At 44.6% G+C, this 16497-nt stretch overlaps 13 protein-coding genes and 24 non-coding genes across 37 annotated transcripts, besides 1 other annotated feature; 10 read left to right on the top strand and 27 right to left on the bottom strand. All coding sequences in view use genetic code 2, as the record gives it.

Annotated features, from left to right (window-relative positions):
* Positions 1–71, top strand: KEF82_t22. Its single transcript has one exon. It is a non-coding gene; the product is annotated as a tRNA-Pro (tRNA).
* Positions 70–141, bottom strand: KEF82_t21. Its single transcript has one exon. It is a non-coding gene; the product is annotated as a tRNA-Thr (tRNA).
* On the bottom strand, positions 142–1279 carry CYTB (cytochrome b). Its single transcript has one exon. A coding segment is annotated over exon 1 (1138 nt).
* A 1-nt stretch (position 1280) lies between these two features.
* Positions 1281–1349, top strand: KEF82_t20. Its single transcript has one exon. It is a non-coding gene; the product is annotated as a tRNA-Glu (tRNA).
* Positions 1350–1865, top strand: ND6 (NADH dehydrogenase subunit 6). Its single transcript has one exon. It carries the CDS (start codon positions 1350–1352, stop codon positions 1863–1865), a length of 516 nt encoding a protein of 171 aa, NP_612136.1.
* Positions 1862–3685, bottom strand: ND5 (NADH dehydrogenase subunit 5). Its single transcript has one exon. It carries the CDS (start codon positions 3683–3685, stop codon positions 1862–1864), a length of 1824 nt encoding a protein of 607 aa, NP_612135.1.
* On the top strand, positions 3686–3758 carry KEF82_t19. The gene has a single exon. It is a non-coding gene; the product is annotated as a tRNA-Leu (tRNA).
* Positions 3759–3761: 3 nt separating this feature from the next.
* KEF82_t18 lies at positions 3762–3825 on the bottom strand. Its single transcript has one exon. It is a non-coding gene; the product is annotated as a tRNA-Ser (tRNA).
* Positions 3826–3827: 2 nt separating this feature from the next.
* KEF82_t17 lies at positions 3828–3897 on the bottom strand. The gene has a single exon. It is a non-coding gene; the product is annotated as a tRNA-His (tRNA).
* On the bottom strand, positions 3898–5278 carry ND4 (NADH dehydrogenase subunit 4). The gene has a single exon. A coding segment is annotated over exon 1 (1381 nt).
* Positions 5272–5568, bottom strand: ND4L (NADH dehydrogenase subunit 4L). The gene has a single exon. The coding sequence runs from the start codon at positions 5566–5568 to the stop codon at positions 5272–5274; it is 297 nt and encodes a 98-aa protein (NP_612133.1).
* Positions 5569–5638, bottom strand: KEF82_t16. The gene has a single exon. It is a non-coding gene; the product is annotated as a tRNA-Arg (tRNA).
* On the bottom strand, positions 5637–5987 carry ND3 (NADH dehydrogenase subunit 3). Its single transcript has one exon. The coding sequence runs from the start codon at positions 5985–5987 to the stop codon at positions 5637–5639; it is 351 nt and encodes a 116-aa protein (NP_612132.1).
* On the bottom strand, positions 5988–6059 carry KEF82_t15. The gene has a single exon. It is a non-coding gene; the product is annotated as a tRNA-Gly (tRNA).
* Positions 6060–6843, bottom strand: COX3 (cytochrome c oxidase subunit III). The gene has a single exon. A coding segment is annotated over exon 1 (784 nt).
* Positions 6843–7526, bottom strand: ATP6 (ATP synthase F0 subunit 6). Its single transcript has one exon. The coding sequence runs from the start codon at positions 7524–7526 to the stop codon at positions 6843–6845; it is 684 nt and encodes a 227-aa protein (NP_612130.1).
* On the bottom strand, positions 7517–7684 carry ATP8 (ATP synthase F0 subunit 8). The gene has a single exon. The coding sequence runs from the start codon at positions 7682–7684 to the stop codon at positions 7517–7519; it is 168 nt and encodes a 55-aa protein (NP_612129.1).
* A 1-nt stretch (position 7685) lies between these two features.
* On the bottom strand, positions 7686–7759 carry KEF82_t14. Its single transcript has one exon. It is a non-coding gene; the product is annotated as a tRNA-Lys (tRNA).
* COX2 (cytochrome c oxidase subunit II) lies at positions 7760–8450 on the bottom strand. Its single transcript has one exon. A coding segment is annotated over exon 1 (691 nt).
* A 14-nt stretch (positions 8451–8464) lies between these two features.
* Positions 8465–8537, bottom strand: KEF82_t13. The gene has a single exon. It is a non-coding gene; the product is annotated as a tRNA-Asp (tRNA).
* A 4-nt stretch (positions 8538–8541) lies between these two features.
* Positions 8542–8612, top strand: KEF82_t12. Its single transcript has one exon. It is a non-coding gene; the product is annotated as a tRNA-Ser (tRNA).
* COX1 (cytochrome c oxidase subunit I) lies at positions 8613–10163 on the bottom strand. Its single transcript has one exon. The coding sequence runs from the start codon at positions 10161–10163 to the stop codon at positions 8613–8615; it is 1551 nt and encodes a 516-aa protein (NP_612127.1).
* A 1-nt stretch (position 10164) lies between these two features.
* On the top strand, positions 10165–10234 carry KEF82_t11. Its single transcript has one exon. It is a non-coding gene; the product is annotated as a tRNA-Tyr (tRNA).
* A 2-nt stretch (positions 10235–10236) lies between these two features.
* On the top strand, positions 10237–10303 carry KEF82_t10. The gene has a single exon. It is a non-coding gene; the product is annotated as a tRNA-Cys (tRNA).
* Positions 10304–10334: 31 nt separating this feature from the next.
* KEF82_t09 lies at positions 10335–10407 on the top strand. Its single transcript has one exon. It is a non-coding gene; the product is annotated as a tRNA-Asn (tRNA).
* Position 10408: 1 nt separating this feature from the next.
* Positions 10409–10477, top strand: KEF82_t08. Its single transcript has one exon. It is a non-coding gene; the product is annotated as a tRNA-Ala (tRNA).
* A 2-nt stretch (positions 10478–10479) lies between these two features.
* Positions 10480–10550, bottom strand: KEF82_t07. Its single transcript has one exon. It is a non-coding gene; the product is annotated as a tRNA-Trp (tRNA).
* ND2 (NADH dehydrogenase subunit 2) lies at positions 10549–11595 on the bottom strand. Its single transcript has one exon. It carries the CDS (start codon positions 11593–11595, stop codon positions 10549–10551), a length of 1047 nt encoding a protein of 348 aa, NP_612126.1.
* KEF82_t06 lies at positions 11596–11665 on the bottom strand. Its single transcript has one exon. It is a non-coding gene; the product is annotated as a tRNA-Met (tRNA).
* KEF82_t05 lies at positions 11665–11735 on the top strand. Its single transcript has one exon. It is a non-coding gene; the product is annotated as a tRNA-Gln (tRNA).
* On the bottom strand, positions 11735–11806 carry KEF82_t04. The gene has a single exon. It is a non-coding gene; the product is annotated as a tRNA-Ile (tRNA).
* A 1-nt stretch (position 11807) lies between these two features.
* ND1 (NADH dehydrogenase subunit 1) lies at positions 11808–12782 on the bottom strand. Its single transcript has one exon. The coding sequence runs from the start codon at positions 12780–12782 to the stop codon at positions 11808–11810; it is 975 nt and encodes a 324-aa protein (NP_612125.1).
* On the bottom strand, positions 12783–12857 carry KEF82_t03. The gene has a single exon. It is a non-coding gene; the product is annotated as a tRNA-Leu (tRNA).
* KEF82_r01 lies at positions 12858–14517 on the bottom strand. Its single transcript has one exon. It is a non-coding gene; the product is annotated as a 16S ribosomal RNA (ribosomal RNA).
* On the bottom strand, positions 14518–14589 carry KEF82_t02. The gene has a single exon. It is a non-coding gene; the product is annotated as a tRNA-Val (tRNA).
* On the bottom strand, positions 14590–15542 carry KEF82_r02. Its single transcript has one exon. It is a non-coding gene; the product is annotated as a 12S ribosomal RNA (ribosomal RNA).
* KEF82_t01 lies at positions 15543–15612 on the bottom strand. Its single transcript has one exon. It is a non-coding gene; the product is annotated as a tRNA-Phe (tRNA).
* Positions 15613–16497: a D loop.

The raw sequence follows: 16497 nt of genomic DNA, 5'->3' as shown, positions 1-16497 counted from the left end.
GCAGAAAATAGTTTAATTAAGAATTCTAGCTTTGGGAGTTAGGGGTGGGAGTTAAAATCTCCTTTTTCTGGCGCTAGGAGGGAGTCGAACCTTCAGTCTCCGGATTACAAGACCGGCGCTTTATGTTTAAGCTACTAGAGCATTTGAAATTAATGGTTTTGTTTTCTAATCAGCCTATTAATGGGCTAAAGATTAGAAATAAGGAGAAATACAGTACGGAGGCGACTTGCCCGATGATGATGAATGGGTGTTCTACGGGTATCCCGCCGATTCAGGTCAGGATGGCTACGTCTGCGACTAGGGTTCAAAATAATAGTTGGGAGAGGGGGCGGAAAGTGAGGCCTTGTTGCTTAGAAGTGTGCAGGAGGGGGACAACTATAAGTACTAGAATGGAGAGTAGTAGTGCTAGTACCCCCCCAAGTTTATTGGGGATTGATCGTAGGATGGCGTAAGCAAATAAAAAATATCATTCGGGCTTGATGTGGGGAGGGGTTACTAAGGGGTTGGCGGGGGTGAAATTTTCTGGATCGCCCAGGAGGTTGGGAGAGAAAAGGGCTAGTGAGGCGAGGGCTGTAATGAGGAAAACAAAGCCTAGGAGGTCTTTGTAAGAAAAGTATGGGTGGAAGGAAATTTTGTCTGCGTCAGAGTTTAGTCCGATTGGGTTGTTAGAGCCTGTTTCATGTAGAAATAGGGCGTGGAGTAGTGTTGCTGCGATGATTGCGAATGGCAGTAGGAAGTGGAATGCGAAGAATCGGGTTAGTGTTGCATTATCTACGGAAAACCCGCCCCAGATTCATTGTACAAGGGCATCTCCTATGTAAGGCACAGCTGATAGGAGGTTTGTAATGACTGTGGCGCCTCAGAATGACATTTGTCCTCATGGTAGTACATAGCCCACAAATGCGGTTATTATTACTAGTAGTAGAAGGACCACTCCGATGTTTCAAGTTTCTTTATAAAGGTAGGAACCATAATATAGGCCTCGTCCAATATGTAAGTAAATACAGATAAAGAAGAAGGAGGCTCCGTTAGCGTGGAGGTTGCGGATAAGCCACCCGTAGTTTACATCTCGGCAGATGTGGGCGACGGATGAAAAGGCAGTTGAGATGTCTGAGGTGTAGTGCATAGCTAGGAAGAGCCCTGTTAGGATTTGTGCTATAAGACATAATAATAGTAGAGAGCCGAAGTTTCATCATGCGGAGATATTAGATGGGGCGGGTAGATCAATTAGTGCATTGTTGGCAATTTTGAAGAGCGGGTGGGTTTTTCGGGTGATCATGGTTCTCATAGTTGAATAACAACGGTGGGTTTTCAAGTCATTAGTCCTGGTTAGAGCCCGGGTGAAAATTATGACATACTTTCTTGATTTGTTTTTGTTAAGTTTAGTGGTGGGGTTGGTGGGAGTTGCTTCTAATCCGGCGCCGTATTTTGCTGCTTTAGGGCTAGCTGTGGCAGGAGGGGTTGGGTGTGGGGTTTTAGTGGGGCATGGTGGGTCGTTAGTTGGTTTAATATTGTTTTTAATTTATTTGGGGGGAATGTTGGTGGTGTTTGCATATTCAGCGGCTTTGGCCGCTGAACCTTTTCCTGAGACGTGGGGGGCGGGGTCGGTAAAGGTTTATGTTTTGATGTATTTGTTTGGAGTAGGAGTTGCAGTGTGGTGGTTTTGGGGCGGGCACGGGGGATATTGGGTTATTGATGAGTTTAAAGAGTTTTTTATGGTGCGCGGGGATATTGGTGGAATTTCTTTAATGTACTCTGTTGGTGGGGGAATGCTGGTGGTGTGTGCATGAGTATTATTATTGTGTCTTTTTGTGATTTTAGAATTAACTCGTGGCCTAAGCCGGGGGGCCCTTCGGGCGGTTTAGATTGTGGAGAGTAGTACAATAATTAGGGCTGTAGAAATTAGGTAAAAGGTCAGGTAAACCTTGATGATATTAGTATTAATATTATCAAATATAGAGGACAGGGTGAAGTGCAGGGGATGGAGACCTTTGGGTCCTATTTCTATTCATTGGCGATCGAGTTTTGTGGCTTGTTTACCTAGTACTAGGTTAAGCTTAGGGAGGGAGCGATGAATGATTGATGGGAAGAATCCTAGTATGTTGGAAAAGTTGTGGGGAGTCAGGAGCGAGGTAATTTTGATTTGTTTAGAGGTTGTTGTGGCTAGTGTTAGGGCAATAATAACCCCCAGGATCGTAACTGCCATGGCAGCAATTTTAAGGGAAAGGGGTATTGTCATGACGGGGGCCTTGGATGGTAGGAAGTTTGAGGTAATGATTAGTCCTGCGATGATGCTTCCTCAGGCTAGACGTTCAATAGATGCAATTACTGCGGGATGGTTTTCGTTAATTGGGGATAAAGTTGAGAATCGGGGGGAGCCCATAACTACGAAGAAAATAACCCGAAGGCTGTAGACTGCGGTGAAGGAGGTGGCAATTAGTGTTAAGGCTAGGGCTCAGGCGTTTAGGTGGGAGGTGTTGAGGGCTTCAATAATTGCATCTTTTGAGAAGAACCCTGTTAGAAAAGGCATGCCTGTTAGTGCAAGGCTGCCAATAATAAGGCAGGATGAGGTGAATGGCATTAGTTTGTGTAGGCCTCCTATTTTACGAATATCTTGTTCGTCGTTGAGGCTGTGGATAATTGAGCCCGAGCATAAGAATAATATGGCTTTAAAGAAGGCGTGGGTGCAAATGTGCAGGAAGGCTAATTGGGGCTGGTTTAGGCCAATAGTAACCATCATGAGCCCCAGTCGGCTTGATGTTGAGAATGCTACAATTTTTTTGATGTCATTTTGGGTAAGAGCACAGGTTGCGGTGAATAGGGTCGTTAGAGCGCCGAGGCAGAGGCAGACGGTTAGGGCTAGTTGATTATCTTGTATTAGAGGGTGGAGTCGAATTAGTAGAAAGATGCCTGCAACTACTATTGTGCTTGAATGCAGTAGGGCTGAAACTGGGGTTGGGCCTTCTATCGCTGATGGTAGTCATGGGTGTAGTCCAAATTGAGCAGACTTTCCTGTGGCAGCTAAGATAAGCCCCATTAATGGGAGGGTTATGTCAAAGTCTTTGGATAGTAGAAAAATTTGTGGAATTTCTCAGGAGTTAAGGTTTATTGCAATTCAAGCAATGGTTAGAATTAGGCCAACATCACCAACTCGGTTATAGATAACTGCTTGTAGGGCTGCTGTGTTAGCGTCGGCTCGGCCGTGTCATCATCCGATTAGTAGGAAGGATATAATACCGACGCCTTCTCAGCCGATGAATAGTTGAAATATGTTGTTGGCAGTGACTAAGATGACTATGGCTACTAGAAATAGTAGTAAATATTTGAAGAACCGGTTTAGGTAGGGGTCAGAGTGTATATATCATGATGCAAATTCTAGAATAGACCATGTTACGTATAGGGCAATGGGGGTGAAAATCAGTGAGTAATGGTCAAATTTAAAGCTAATATTGATGTCAAAGTTTATAATATTTATTCAGTTTCAGGTGGTGATGATACTTTCTGTTCCTTGGTCTAAGAAAATAATAAGGGGGATAGTGTTAATAAAAAATGCAGTGCTTACGGCGGTTTTGACGTATTTTAGGGCCCATTTTTGGTCTAAGGGGGTGGGACTTAGTGTTGTTATAAGAGGTCACATTAGAATTGCTAGGGTGAGAAGAAGGGTGGTGGTTATAATATCTGCCATAGCTGCTACTTGGAGTTGCACCAAGAGTCTTTGGTTCCTAAGACCAACGGATGAACTATTATCCTTTAGGAGCTTTGAATGAGCCACGGAGTTTAACCGTGGTAATAGGGATTAGCAGTCTCTACTGCCCTGGGCCTCTTTCGGTGGATAGGAAGGGTTTAACTTCCATTTTTAGAACCACAATCTAATGTTTTGTGTTAAACTATATCTACAGTACCATCAACCTCATATGATTTCAGGCTTTGTAATGAGGAGAGCAACTGGAAGGAGGTGAAGAATCATTAGTAGATGTTCTCGTGTGTGGAAAGGTTGCAGATTAATAATATGTTGTGGGAGGGGGCCTCGTTGGGACATTAAGAATAAATATAGTGAGTAGGCCGCGGTAATTAGTGTGCCGGCCCCAGTTAAGATTAGGGTTCAGGGGGACCAATTAAACAGTGCGGTGATAATTACAAGTTCTCCTATTAGATTTGGTAGAGGGGGGAGGGCCAGGTTTGCTAGATTAGAGAGGAACCATCAAACGGCTGTTAGTGGAAAGATGATTTGTATTCCGCGGGCTAAGATTATTGTTCGGCTGTGGGTGCGTTCGTAAGTGGTATTGGCCAAACAGAATAGGGCAGACGAGACTAGGCCATGGGCAATTATTAATACGAGGGCGCCGGTAAAGCCTCATGGGGTTTGGATTAAAATTCCGCCTGCAACAAGGCCTATGTGGCTGACGGATGAGTAGGCAATTAATGATTTTAAGTCTGTTTGTCGTAAGCAGATAGAGCCTGTCATTAGTACGCCTCAGAGGGCTAGTGCAATAACAGGATATACTATGTCTTTGGACAGGGGGTCTAGTATAAGTATTATTCGTATTATGCCGTAGCCTCCAAGTTTTAGTAAAATTGTTGCTAGTACCATGGATCCGGCTACTGGAGCTTCTACGTGGGCTTTTGGTAGTCAGAGGTGAACTCCATATAAGGGCATTTTTACTAGGAAGGCGATTAGACAGCCTGCTCATCAGATTTTATCTCCTCAGGAGCTAAGGGCCATTGGTTGTGAATATTGAATAATAAGTATTGAAAGAGATCCTGTGTTTTGGTGTAGGAGGAGCAGGGCGACCAGTAGGGGGAGGGAGCCGGCCAGGGTGTAGAATAAGAAGTATGTTCCTGCGCTTAGTCGTACAGCTTGATTTCCTCAGCGGGTAATAATAATAAGGGTGGGGATTAGGGTTGCTTCAAATATAATGTAGAATATAATGATTTCGGTTGCCCCAAATGCTATAATTAAAAAGGTTTGTAAGGAGGCTAGTAGGGTAATGTAGTTTCGTTGACGGGCAATGGGTTCGGCTTTAATGTGATTTTGGCTAGCGAGAATTATGAGGGGGAGTAGTCAACAAGTGAGCACTAAAAGGGGAGTTGACAAAGGGTCCGTGCCTATATATAAGTTAGAGGAAGCTCAGCCTGTTTCTGAGGACCAATTAATTCAGCTAAGGCTGACTAGGGCGATAATTAAGCTTTGAAGGGTCGTAGTAGTTCAAACTCATTTGGAAGGGGAGAGTCAAATTGTTGGAAATAACATAATCGTTGGAATTAGAATTTTTAGCATTGTAATAGGTTTAAGGATTGCAGCCGGTCTGTTCCGTGAGTTCGGGCTGTGGCAACTAGGAGGGCTAAGCCTGCGCCAGCTTCACAGGCTGAAAAAGCTAATAATAAAATAGGGGCGGCGGAGAAGGCAGTGGACTCTAGTTGTAGTATTCATAGGGCTAGGGCAATAAATAAAGATAGTATTATGCCTTCTAAGCATAGTAGGGCTGAAAGCAGGTGGGTGCGGTGGAATGCTAGTCCAGTAAGTCCTAGTGTAAACGCGGAGGTGAAGCTGAAGTAAACTGGTGTCATAAGGGGACCGCGGAATTAAACCGCGGTTTTCTGAGTCGAAATCAGAGGTCTTAATTTGGACTAGTCCCCTATTCGGCCCATTCTAGGCCACCCTGTACCCACTCATAAATTAGGCCTAGGGTGAGTAGGATTAAAATGGTTGCAGCTCATAGAAGGGTGTAAGCGGGAGTTAGTAGTTGATTGCCTCATGGAAGGGGGAGCAGGAGGGCAATTTCCAGGTCAAACAGCAAGAATAGGATGGCGACTAGAAAGAAGCGTAGGGAGAAGGGTAGGCGTGCAGAGCCTAAAGGGTCGAAACCGCATTCGTAGGGGGAGAGCTTTTCTGCATCGGGGGTTATTTGGGGAAGCCAAAATGATACTGTAGCCAGGATTGTGGAGAGGATGAGAGTGATAAGTGTAACAACTATAATTAAGTTCATTATCTTTCCTTGGGCTTTAACCAAGACTAGATGATTGGAAGTCATTCGTACTAACTTTAATACTAGAAAGATATGAGCCTCATCAGTAAATAGAGACATATAGGAATAGTCATACAACATCTACAAAGTGTCAATATCAGGCGGCCGCTTCGAATCCAAAGTGGTGTTCTGATGTAAAGTGATATTGGATTTGTCGAAGGAGGCAGATGGCAAGGAAGGTTGAGCCGATGATGACGTGTAGTCCGTGAAAGCCTGTTGCCACAAAGAAAGTTGAGCCGTACACTCCGTCTGCAATAGTGAAAGGGGCTTCATAGTACTCTATGGCTTGAAGGGCGGCAAAATAGAATCCTAGGAGGATTGTTAGGGTGAGAGATTGAACTGCTTGTTTGCGTTCTCCTTCTATCAGACTGTGGTGGGACCATGTTACGGTAACACCAGATGCTAATAAAACTGCAGTATTAAGGAGGGGGACTTCGAATGGGTCCAAGGGAGTGATACCTGTGGGGGGTCAGCATCCTCCAAGTTCGGGAGTAGGGGCGAGGCTAGAGTGGTAGAATGCTCAGAAAAACCCTAGAAAGAAGAATACTTCAGAGGTGATAAACAAAATTATTCCGTATCGCAGGCCTTTTTGTACGGGGGGAGTGTGGTGTCCTTGGAAGGTGCCTTCTCGGATGATGTCTCGTCATCATTGATACATGGTAAGGAGCAGTAGAATTAGTCCTAGTGTTATAAGAACGGTTGAGTGGAAATGAAATCAGATTGCTAGACCTGATGTTATTAAGAGTGCAGCTACTGCTCCGGTTAGGGGCCATGGGCTTGGGTCAACCATGTGGTATGCATGTGCTTGGTGGGCCATTATACGTTTTCTTGTAGATATAGGCTTAGTAGGAGAACAAATACGTAGGCTTGAATGATGGCTACTGCAACCTCTAGGAGTGTTAATAGCACTAGAAGAATGGCGGTAAGGGTTGCTACTGTGGTTATTATGGGCATAAGGGTGATGGTTGCTGTTGAGATTAGTTGAATTAGCAGGTGGCCGGCTGTAAGATTAGCTGTGAGTCGGACTCCGAGGGCTAGAGGGCGAATAAATAAGCTGATGGTTTCAATAATAATTAGAATTGGAATTAAAAGGGCGGGAGTTCCTTCTGGTAGGAGGTGTCCTAGGGCCGCAGTGGGCTGGTTTCGGAGGCCAATAATTACTGTGGCTAGCCATAGCGGTACGGCCAGTCCTATATTTAAGGACAGCTGTGTTGTGGGGGTAAATGTGTATGGCAATAGTCCTAGCACATTTAGAGTAAGAATAAAAATTATTAGGGAGGCTAGAATTAAGGCTCATTTATGTCCAGCTTGATTTAGTGGGGTGAGCAGTTGTTGTGTAAAGGTTTTGATGAATCAACTTTGTAGGGAGATTAGTCGGTTATTTTGGTAGCGGCTGGTTGGGGAAGGGATTAAAATTCAAGGGAGGGTGAGAGCAATAGCAATTAGGGGGATACCGAGATGTGTGGGGCTTATAAATTGGTCAAACAGGTTTAGTGCCATGGTCAGTTTCAGGTGTCTGATTTAAGTTTTTCGGCACTAAGTGCTGTGACTTCATTTGTGAAGGTGTGGTTTAAGACTTTGTTTGGGATTACTGTCAAGAAAATTAATCACGAGAATACAAGGATTGCAAATCATGGGGCGGGATTTAATTGTGGCATATCACTAGAGGCGGTTGGGGGCCGCCAATCTTTAGCTTAAAAGGCTAATGCTAATCCCTATTTAGCTTCCTAGTGAGGCGTCTTCAAGCATAAGAGAGGATCAGTTTTCAAAGTGCTCTAGGGGAACGGCTTCTACGACGATGGGCATGAAACTGTGGTTGGCTCCGCAAATTTCAGAGCATTGTCCGTAGAATACTCCGGGGCGGGAGGTAATAAAGGATGTTTGGTTTAGTCGTCCTGGGACGGCATCTATTTTGATGCCCAGCGCGGGGACAGCTCAGGAGTGTAGGACGTCTTCAGCTGAGACTAGTACTCGGATTGGGGATTCTATTGGAATTACTATTCGATGGTCTGTTTCAAGTAGTCGGAATTGTCCTGGGACCAGGTCTTGTGTGGGGATTATATAGGAGTCGAAAGCTAAATTTTCGTAGTCAGTATACTCATAGCTTCAATACCATTGATGGCCCATGGCTTTTACTGTCAAGTGGGGATCATTTACTTCATCCATTAGATAAAGAATTCGAAGGGAAGGAAGGGCAATTAGAATAAGGATTACTGCTGGGAGGATGGTTCAGACAATTTCAATTTCTTGGGAGTCTAGGATAAACTTATTGGTAAGCTTGGTGGTTACTATAACAACAATAATGTATAGGACTAAGGTGCTAATTAGGAAAACAATTATTAAGGCGTGGTCGTGGAAGTGCAGAAGTTCTTCTATTACAGGGGAGGCCGCGTCTTGGAATCCTAGTTGTGAGGGATGTGCCATTGAGCCGTGAGGCTCAAGATACGCAGGATTTCAACCTACAATTTTGCCTTGACAAGGCAGGGTATTGTTCAATTATACTAGTATCTTATGGAAGAAAGTGACAGAGTGGTTATGTAACTGGCTTGAAACTAGTTTATGGGGGTTCGATTCCTTCCTTTCTCGTTAGTTTGTCTGTACTTGCACGAAGGCCGGCTCCTCAAATGTGTGATAGGGTGGGGGGCATCCGTGTAGCCACTCTACGTTTGTGGAGGTGAGTTCGACGGAGAGTACTTCTCGTTTGGCAGTAAAGGCCTCCCATAAAATATACAGGAATATTACAACTGCTACTAGGGACACCAGGGAGCCGATTGAAGAGATGATGTTTCATAGTGAGTAGGCATCGGGGTAGTCTGAGTATCGTCGTGGTATGCCAGCGAGGCCTAAGAAGTGTTGGGGGAAGAAGGTGAGATTTACCCCCACAAATATAGTTCCGAAGTGAATTTTTGTTCAGGTGTCGTGTATTGTGTATCCTGTAAAGAGGGGGAATCAGTGAACGAAGGCCCCCATAATAGCAAATACAGCCCCCATTGATAACACATAATGGAAATGGGCTACTACATAATAGGTGTCATGTAGAACAATGTCTAGGGATGAGTTGGCTAGGACAATGCCAGTTAAGCCCCCAACAGTAAAGAGGAAGATGAAACCTAGGGCTCAGAGCAGGGGAGTTTCTCATTTAATTGAGCCACCGTGTAGGGTAGCAAGTCAGCTAAATACTTTGACCCCAGTTGGGATTGCAATAATTATTGTTGCAGATGTAAAATATGCTCGATTGTCCACGTCTATCCCTACAGTGAATATGTGATGTGCTCATACAATAAAGCCTAGAAGGCCAATGGCTATTATAGCTCAGACTATTCCCATATAGCCGAATGGTTCTTTTTTGCCTGCGTAGTAGGCAACAATATGGGAGATTATGCCAAAGCCTGGCAAAATTAAAATGTATACTTCTGGGTGCCCAAAGAATCAGAAAAGGTGTTGGTAAAGAATGGGGTCGCCTCCCCCTGCAGGGTCAAAGAAGGTAGTATTTAAGTTTCGGTCTGTTAGAAGCATTGTGATACCAGCGGCTAAAACTGGGAGGGATAGTAGTAGGAGGACGGCTGTAATTAGGACGGCTCAGACAAATAGGGGGGTTTGATATTGTGAGATTGCGGGGGGCTTCATATTAATAATTGTTGTAATAAAGTTAATGGCCCCAAGAATAGATGAAACTCCTGCAAGATGAAGGGAAAAGATAGTTAAATCTACGGAGGCCCCTGCATGTGCGAGGTTGCCGGCAAGAGGCGGGTAGACAGTTCACCCTGTTCCTGCTCCTGCTTCAACTCCGGAGGAGGCGAGCAGAAGTAGGAAGGAGGGGGGCAGGAGCCAGAAGCTTATGTTGTTCATTCGAGGGAAGGCCATATCTGGCGCTCCGATCATTAGGGGAACAAGCCAGTTTCCAAACCCTCCAATCATAATTGGTATTACTATAAAGAAAATTATTACAAAGGCGTGAGCAGTATCAATAACATTGTAAATTTGGTCATCGCCTAGAAGGGCGCCGGGTTGGGCTAATTCCGCCCGGATAAGCAGGCTAAGGGCGGTACCCACTATTCCGGCTCAGGCACCAAATACAAGGTAAAGGGTGCCAATATCTTTATGGTTGGTTGAGAAAAATCAGCGCGTGATCGTCACAGGTAGAGTGGCCGAGAGTTAGGCGGTGGATTGTAGCTCCATGAACAAAGGTTTAAGTCCTTTCTCTATCAGGAGTCCCGTGGTGTATTACACGTTAGATTGCAAATCTTAAGAAGTAGGCTAACCGCCTACCGGGGCTTTCCCCGCCTTTTGGGCGGGAGGCGGGGAAAGTAGATGAATGCTCGCTGGCTTGAGCGTCTAGCTGTTAACTAGGAGTTTGTAGGATCGAGGCCTTCTCATCTAGAAAGGCTTTAGCTTAATTAAAGTGTCTGGGTTGCATTCAGAAGATGTGAGATAAAGTCTTGCAAGTCTTATGCAGAGATTAGGAGATTTTCACTCCTACTTAAAGCTTTGAAGGCTTTTGGTCTTGTGTTGTCCTAAATCTCTAGTTGGTTAGTGTCTGGGCTAGGGGGGTGAGGGGGAGGAGTAGCAGGGTTATAATTATTAGGGTGGCTAGCGGGGCTGTGGCTTGTGTATTTTGTAAACGTCAGGGGGCGGAAGAGTTGTTTGTGTTAGGGGAGATTGTTAATGTTATGGCGTAGCATAGTCGTAGGTAGAAGTATAGGCTTAATAGGGCGCTGAGTGTCATTATTGTTGCGGTGAGCGGCAGCCCTTGCATGGTGAGTTCTTGTAAAATTAATCATTTTGGTATGAAGCCTGTTAGTGGGGGGAGCCCTCCTAGGGATAGTAGGGCTAGAGCAGCTATGGCTGTAATAGTGGGTACTTTGGCCCAGCTTATTGCTAGGGTATTAATTTTTGTGGTGGCTATTAGTTTAAATGTTAGGAATGTTGCTGATGTTATGATGATATAAGTAATTAATACTAGCACAGTTAGTTGTGGTTTATATTGTGTAACAATGATTATTCAGCCGAGATGGGCGATGGATGAGTAGGCTAAGATTTTTCGTAATTGAGTTTGATTTAAACCTCCCCAGCCCCCGATGAAAACGGATAGTAATCCTAGGGTTGTTAATAGGAGGGGGTGGGTGAAGGGGGCCATTTGAATGATTAGTGCGAATGGGGCCAGTTTTTGTCAGGTAGCCATAATTAGTCCGGTGGTTAGGGTTAAGCCCTGTATAACAGGGGGCATTCAGAAGTGTACGGGGGCTAGTCCTACTTTTAATGCTAGCGCTATGGTAATTAGGATTGTTGCGGCGGGGTGGGATAGGCAATAAATGTTTCATTCTCCCGTAGTTCAGGCGTTAATGGTGCTGGCAAATAGGATGGTTGCTGCAGCAGCGGCTTGGGCTAGGAAGTACTTGGTGGTGGCTTCTACTGCTCGGGGGTGATGGTGTTGAGCTATTAGGGGAAGGATCGCTAGGGTATTAATTTCTAGTCCTATCCATGCTAGCAGCCAGTGGGAGCTTATGAAGGTAAGAGCGGTGCCTAGACCTAGGCTTGATAATAAAATTGTGATGACGTAGGGGCTCATTGGTAAGAGAAGGGTTTTAACCTACATTTTTGGGGTATGGGCCCAAAAGCTTAATTTAGCTGATCTTACTAGGAAGTGGTGTAATGGAAACACTTGGAGTTTTGATCTCCATAATATGGGTTCAAATCCCTTCTTTCTAAGGAGCTGGGAGGACTTTAACCTCCATGTGTCACTCTATCAAAGTGGTCCTTGGGCATTCAGGCACGGCTCCATTATAGTTGGGGTGGTAGTCCTGTGAGTGCGACAGGTAGGGCGGCATGTCATAGAATAAGGGCTAATGTTATTGGTAGGAAGTTTTTTCATACTAAATGTATAAGTTGATCATATCGGAATCGGGGGTATGAAGCGCGGACTCATAAAAACAACATGGACAATAGGGCAGCTTTTATTATAATATTTATTGAGGCTAATTCGGGAGCATGTGGAAAGTGCATTGCTCCTAGAAATAGGATGGCTGATAGTGTATTTATTAGGAGAATGTTGGCGTATTCGGCTAGGAAAAAGAGTGCGAAAGGACCTCCGGCGTATTCTACGTTAAACCCCGATACTAATTCTGATTCGCCTTCTGTGAGATCAAAGGGGGCTCGGTTTGTTTCTGCGAGGGTAGAAATATATCATATGGCGGCTAGAGGTCAGGCAGGGATTAGAAGTCAGATAGCTTCTTGTGTCATGTTAAATATTTGGAGAGTAAAACCTCCTGTAAAGATAATAATTGATAGAAGGATTAGGCCGAGACTGACTTCATAGGAGATAGTTTGGGCGACTGCTCGGAGAGCCCCAATAAGGGCATATTTTGAATTGGAGGCTCAGCCTGACCCTAGAATGGAGTAAACTGCTAGACTAGAGAGGGCCAGAATAAATAATATACCGAGGTTTAGGTCAGTCACGGGGTGGGGGAGAGGTATGGGGGCCCATAGTATTAATGCTAGGGTTAGGGCCAGTATGGGGGCGGTGAGGAATAAAAATGGAGAGGAGGTTGATGGGCGGATGGGCTCTTTAATGAAGAGTTTAACCCCGTCTGCAATTGGTTGAAGGAGGCCGTAGGGGCCTACAACATTTGGGCCTTTGCGTAATTGTATATACCCTAGGACTTTACGCTCAATTAATGTTAGGAAGGCTACTGCTAGTAATACTGGCACAATGTAGGCCAAGGGGTTAATAATGTGGGTAATTAAAGGGGTTATCATAATTAAGGGGAGGATTTGAACCTCCGGCTGAAAGGGCTTAGGCCTTTTGCAATTACCGGGCTCTGCCACCTTAATAATCTTATCTTGATGTGGGATTGTGCCCCCCTTTGTTTAATTTAGTTGATGTCATTAAGTTGGGGTGGGGCGTGCTTATAGTATGGGCCCCCCTTTTCCGGTCCTTTCGTACTGGGGAAAGTGGCATTACAGATAGAAACTGACCTGGATTGCTCCGGTCTGAACTCAGATCACGTAGGACTTTAATCGTTGAACAAACGAACCCTTAATAGCGGCTGCACCATTAGGATGTCCTGATCCAACATCGAGGTCGTAAACCCCCTTGTCGATATGGACTCTGAAAGGGGATTGCGCTGTTATCCCTAGGGTAACTTGGTCCGTTGGTCGGCAGGAAGCCGGATCTTTTGGTCAGAAATTCTGCGACTTAGAGGTGTATCTCTTGGTTTTAGGGGGATTGCCCCAGTCCGCGTGGGAGCTTTATTTTCTCCCGTGGTCGCCCCAACTGAAGATTAGGATCAGGTGCTATTTAGTTTGACTAAGTCCTTGACATAGATGATCTTGTATCTTAAGCTCCAAAGGGTCTTCTCGTCTTGTATTTATATGTCCGCTTCTGCACGGGCAGATCAATTTCATTGACTTGAAAGGGGAGACAGTTAAGCCCTCGTTCCACCATTCATACAGGTCTCCATTTAAGAGACAAGTGATTGCGCTACCTTCGCACGGTCAAAATACCGCGGCCGTTTAACATGTCACTGGGCAGGCAAGACCTCCTATACGTTGATTTTTGCAGGAGGCGATGTTTTTGGTAAACAGGCGAGGCTTATGTTTGCCGAGTTCCTTCCTTTTCTTTTAGTCTTTCCTATTCTGCCTTCCGGTGTGGGGTTAACGATGCAGGTGTATGGAGATTTCTTGATATTTAATATAACCATAATGCCCTCTTTAATTGGGTTCGTTAATTGCTAGTGGTAGGTCCAATTTAGCGTACACGTAGGCTAGGAGAAGGGGGTTCCTTCTTATTACTCATTTTAGCAGTATCTCATCCATGCGGGCATGGATTGGCCTAATATGATTAGGGGTTTAAGATAAAATATTTAAATAATAGATTGTAGTCTGCCGGAGCTTTAACGCTTTCTGTTCAGATGGCTGCTTTTAGGCCCACTGGAGCGGCGTATCTTATTTAGTATAATCTTTAACCTCCTGGTGAGGTTGTGTCCTGTTTCAAAGGGGCTGTACCCCCTTTGACTAACTTTCGTAGGTTTCTCGGGCTCGTTAATATAAAAGTATTTGTGAGATGAGGAGTACGAGGCTGAACTTCTATTCATTTCTTAGGCAACCAGCTATAACTAAGTTCGGTAGGTTTGTCACCTCTACCCGGAGATCTTCCCACTCTTTTGCCACAGAGACGGGTTGGCCCTAATTAATAGGCTGTCTCGGGGTAGCTCACTTAGTTTCGGGGGCTTGAACTAAAGTGCGCTTTGCTCTTGGGGCTGGCTAAATCATGATGCAAAAGGTACGAGGTCTAGTCTCTGCTTTGTTGTGCTTTAATTATTTGTTTCACTTCTCTTTCAGCGTTCCCTTGCGGTACTTTTATTATTGCTTTGTGGTGCCCTTTCTGTCACACATACTAAGGCGGTAGAATGTTTTAGTTTGGAGTATTGTAGGTTTTTTAAATGTTGTAATGTTGTTTTAGGTATTTAGGTAATTAAGCTAGCTGTTTAGCTCAGGGCGATCCAATTTGCATGGATGTCTTCTCGGTGTAAGGGAGATGCTTGGCTATCTCAGCCACGTCCTGATTGTTCCAAGTGCACCTTCCGGTACACTTACCATGTTACGACTTGCCTCCCCGTGTTGATGTGTAATGTATTAGGAATGTTGGGTAAATATACAGAGGGGAGAGTGACGGGCGGTGTGTGCGCGTCTCAGAGCCTAATTCAAAAGGACACTCTATTTGCTTTTTACTACTAAATCCACCTTCAGGCATTATTTTCATGGTGCCATTCGTAATATTCTAGGTATAGAAAATGTAGCCCATTTCTTCCCACTTCGTACGCTACACCTCGACCTGACGTTTTTGGGCGGGCCCATTTTGCTTACTGTTAGGCCTTCACAGGGTAAGCTGACGACGGCGGTATATAGGCGGGATAAACAAGAAGTGGTGAGGTTTAACGGGGGTTATCGGTTATAGAACAGGCTCCTCTAGGTGGGTCTGAGACACCGCCAAGTCCTTTGGGTTTTAAGCTGTGCTCGTAGTACCCGGGCGGATGTGTGTGTAAGAGGACATCTGGGTTTAGGGCTAAGCATAGTGGGGTATCTAATCCCAGTTTGTTTCTTAGCTTTCGTGGGGTCAGGTGTGTTTTTAAAGCTACTTTCGTGTTAGGGTTTCGTGCCCCCGAAATGCGTATGACGGCCCAGGGGGTCTTTAGCTTTATTCATTGTTGTCCTTAACCACCCTTTACGCCGTGGCTAGCAACTAGGGTCTTTCGTATAACCGCGGTGGCTGGCACGAATTTTACCGGCCCTAATAGCCCTAACTAAGTCAAGTTTACACTTATGGCTTAATGTCTATTACTGCTGAGTTCCCTTGGGGGTGTGGCGTAGCAAGGCGTCTTGGGCGGGGGTAGAAAGTGTGCCTGATGCCTGCTCCTCGTCCCCGGGCAGGGGATTGAGGGCATTCTCACAGGGGTGCGGAGACTTGCATGTATAAATTGGGCTAAAGCTGATAGTAAAGCCAGGACCAAGCCTTTGTGCTTTTGGAACATTTCTAGGGTCCATCTTAACATCTTCAGTGTTATGCTTTGATTTAAGCTACAATAGCTATACAATATGATGTGAATTTATAACACTATATATCAACACACATCACTACTTGTTGAATATGTCAATCGGGCCTTACCTGGTTTAGGGGTTTAACAGGATTAATTAGGACTCGTACGGCATGGGGGGTAGGGGGGTTTACCGCGCGCGAAGCCCGGGGGGATCTTAGGGAGGTATGTGGAACGGCAATATCAGTTATGTACTTGAGAGAGAGTTATGTAATTATTTCAAGTATGTCATTAAAGCATTACATTTTTGGTTGGCTTGAATAAAAATAGTGCGACCTTGAATGTTTGTTGATTGCCTGCATGAAGTATGCCAAATGAAAGTGACCCTAAAAAAGAAAAACCCCATGCCTATAAAAGAACGCCTTGGCTTGGGGGGTGCTTGCTACGGCGTAGTTACACCAATAAGCGATGTCAGGAAAATTCATATTATGAGGAGTTTAAATGTATGGACCTGAAATAGGAACCAGATGCCAGTAATAGTGCAAGTTGTGTGACCCTCACAAGTTTTGTCCCTGATCGTTCAAGGACCGTGTATCTTAAGGTATACAAGGATGGTGGTCTCTTACTGCATCGAATGTTGATTAGCGATAATAGTTGGGAAGAGCATAGAAAATGGTTTTATGAAGGTATTAGGAATTATGCAATAGCCCATTTTAAGATATATTATTTATGAGTTTGAATTAATATGGTTTATGTACGGCTTATTTTGATATTGTAAACAAAAATGTTTAATGTAGGTTGTATGTTGATATACCATGTAATGAATTAAACCATGATGTAATATTATACATAATATGTACTTAAACCATGATGTTGAGTTATACATATTATGTACTAAACCATAGTGAAATTGCATGTGTCGGGGAATGTTGGTTATA

This window comes from Ictalurus punctatus, mitochondrion (genome assembly GCF_001660625.3).
Source record: "Ictalurus punctatus mitochondrion, complete genome".
Taxonomy (NCBI): domain Eukaryota; kingdom Metazoa; phylum Chordata; class Actinopteri; order Siluriformes; family Ictaluridae; genus Ictalurus; species Ictalurus punctatus.
This window is presented reverse-complemented; position numbering and strand designations above follow the sequence as displayed.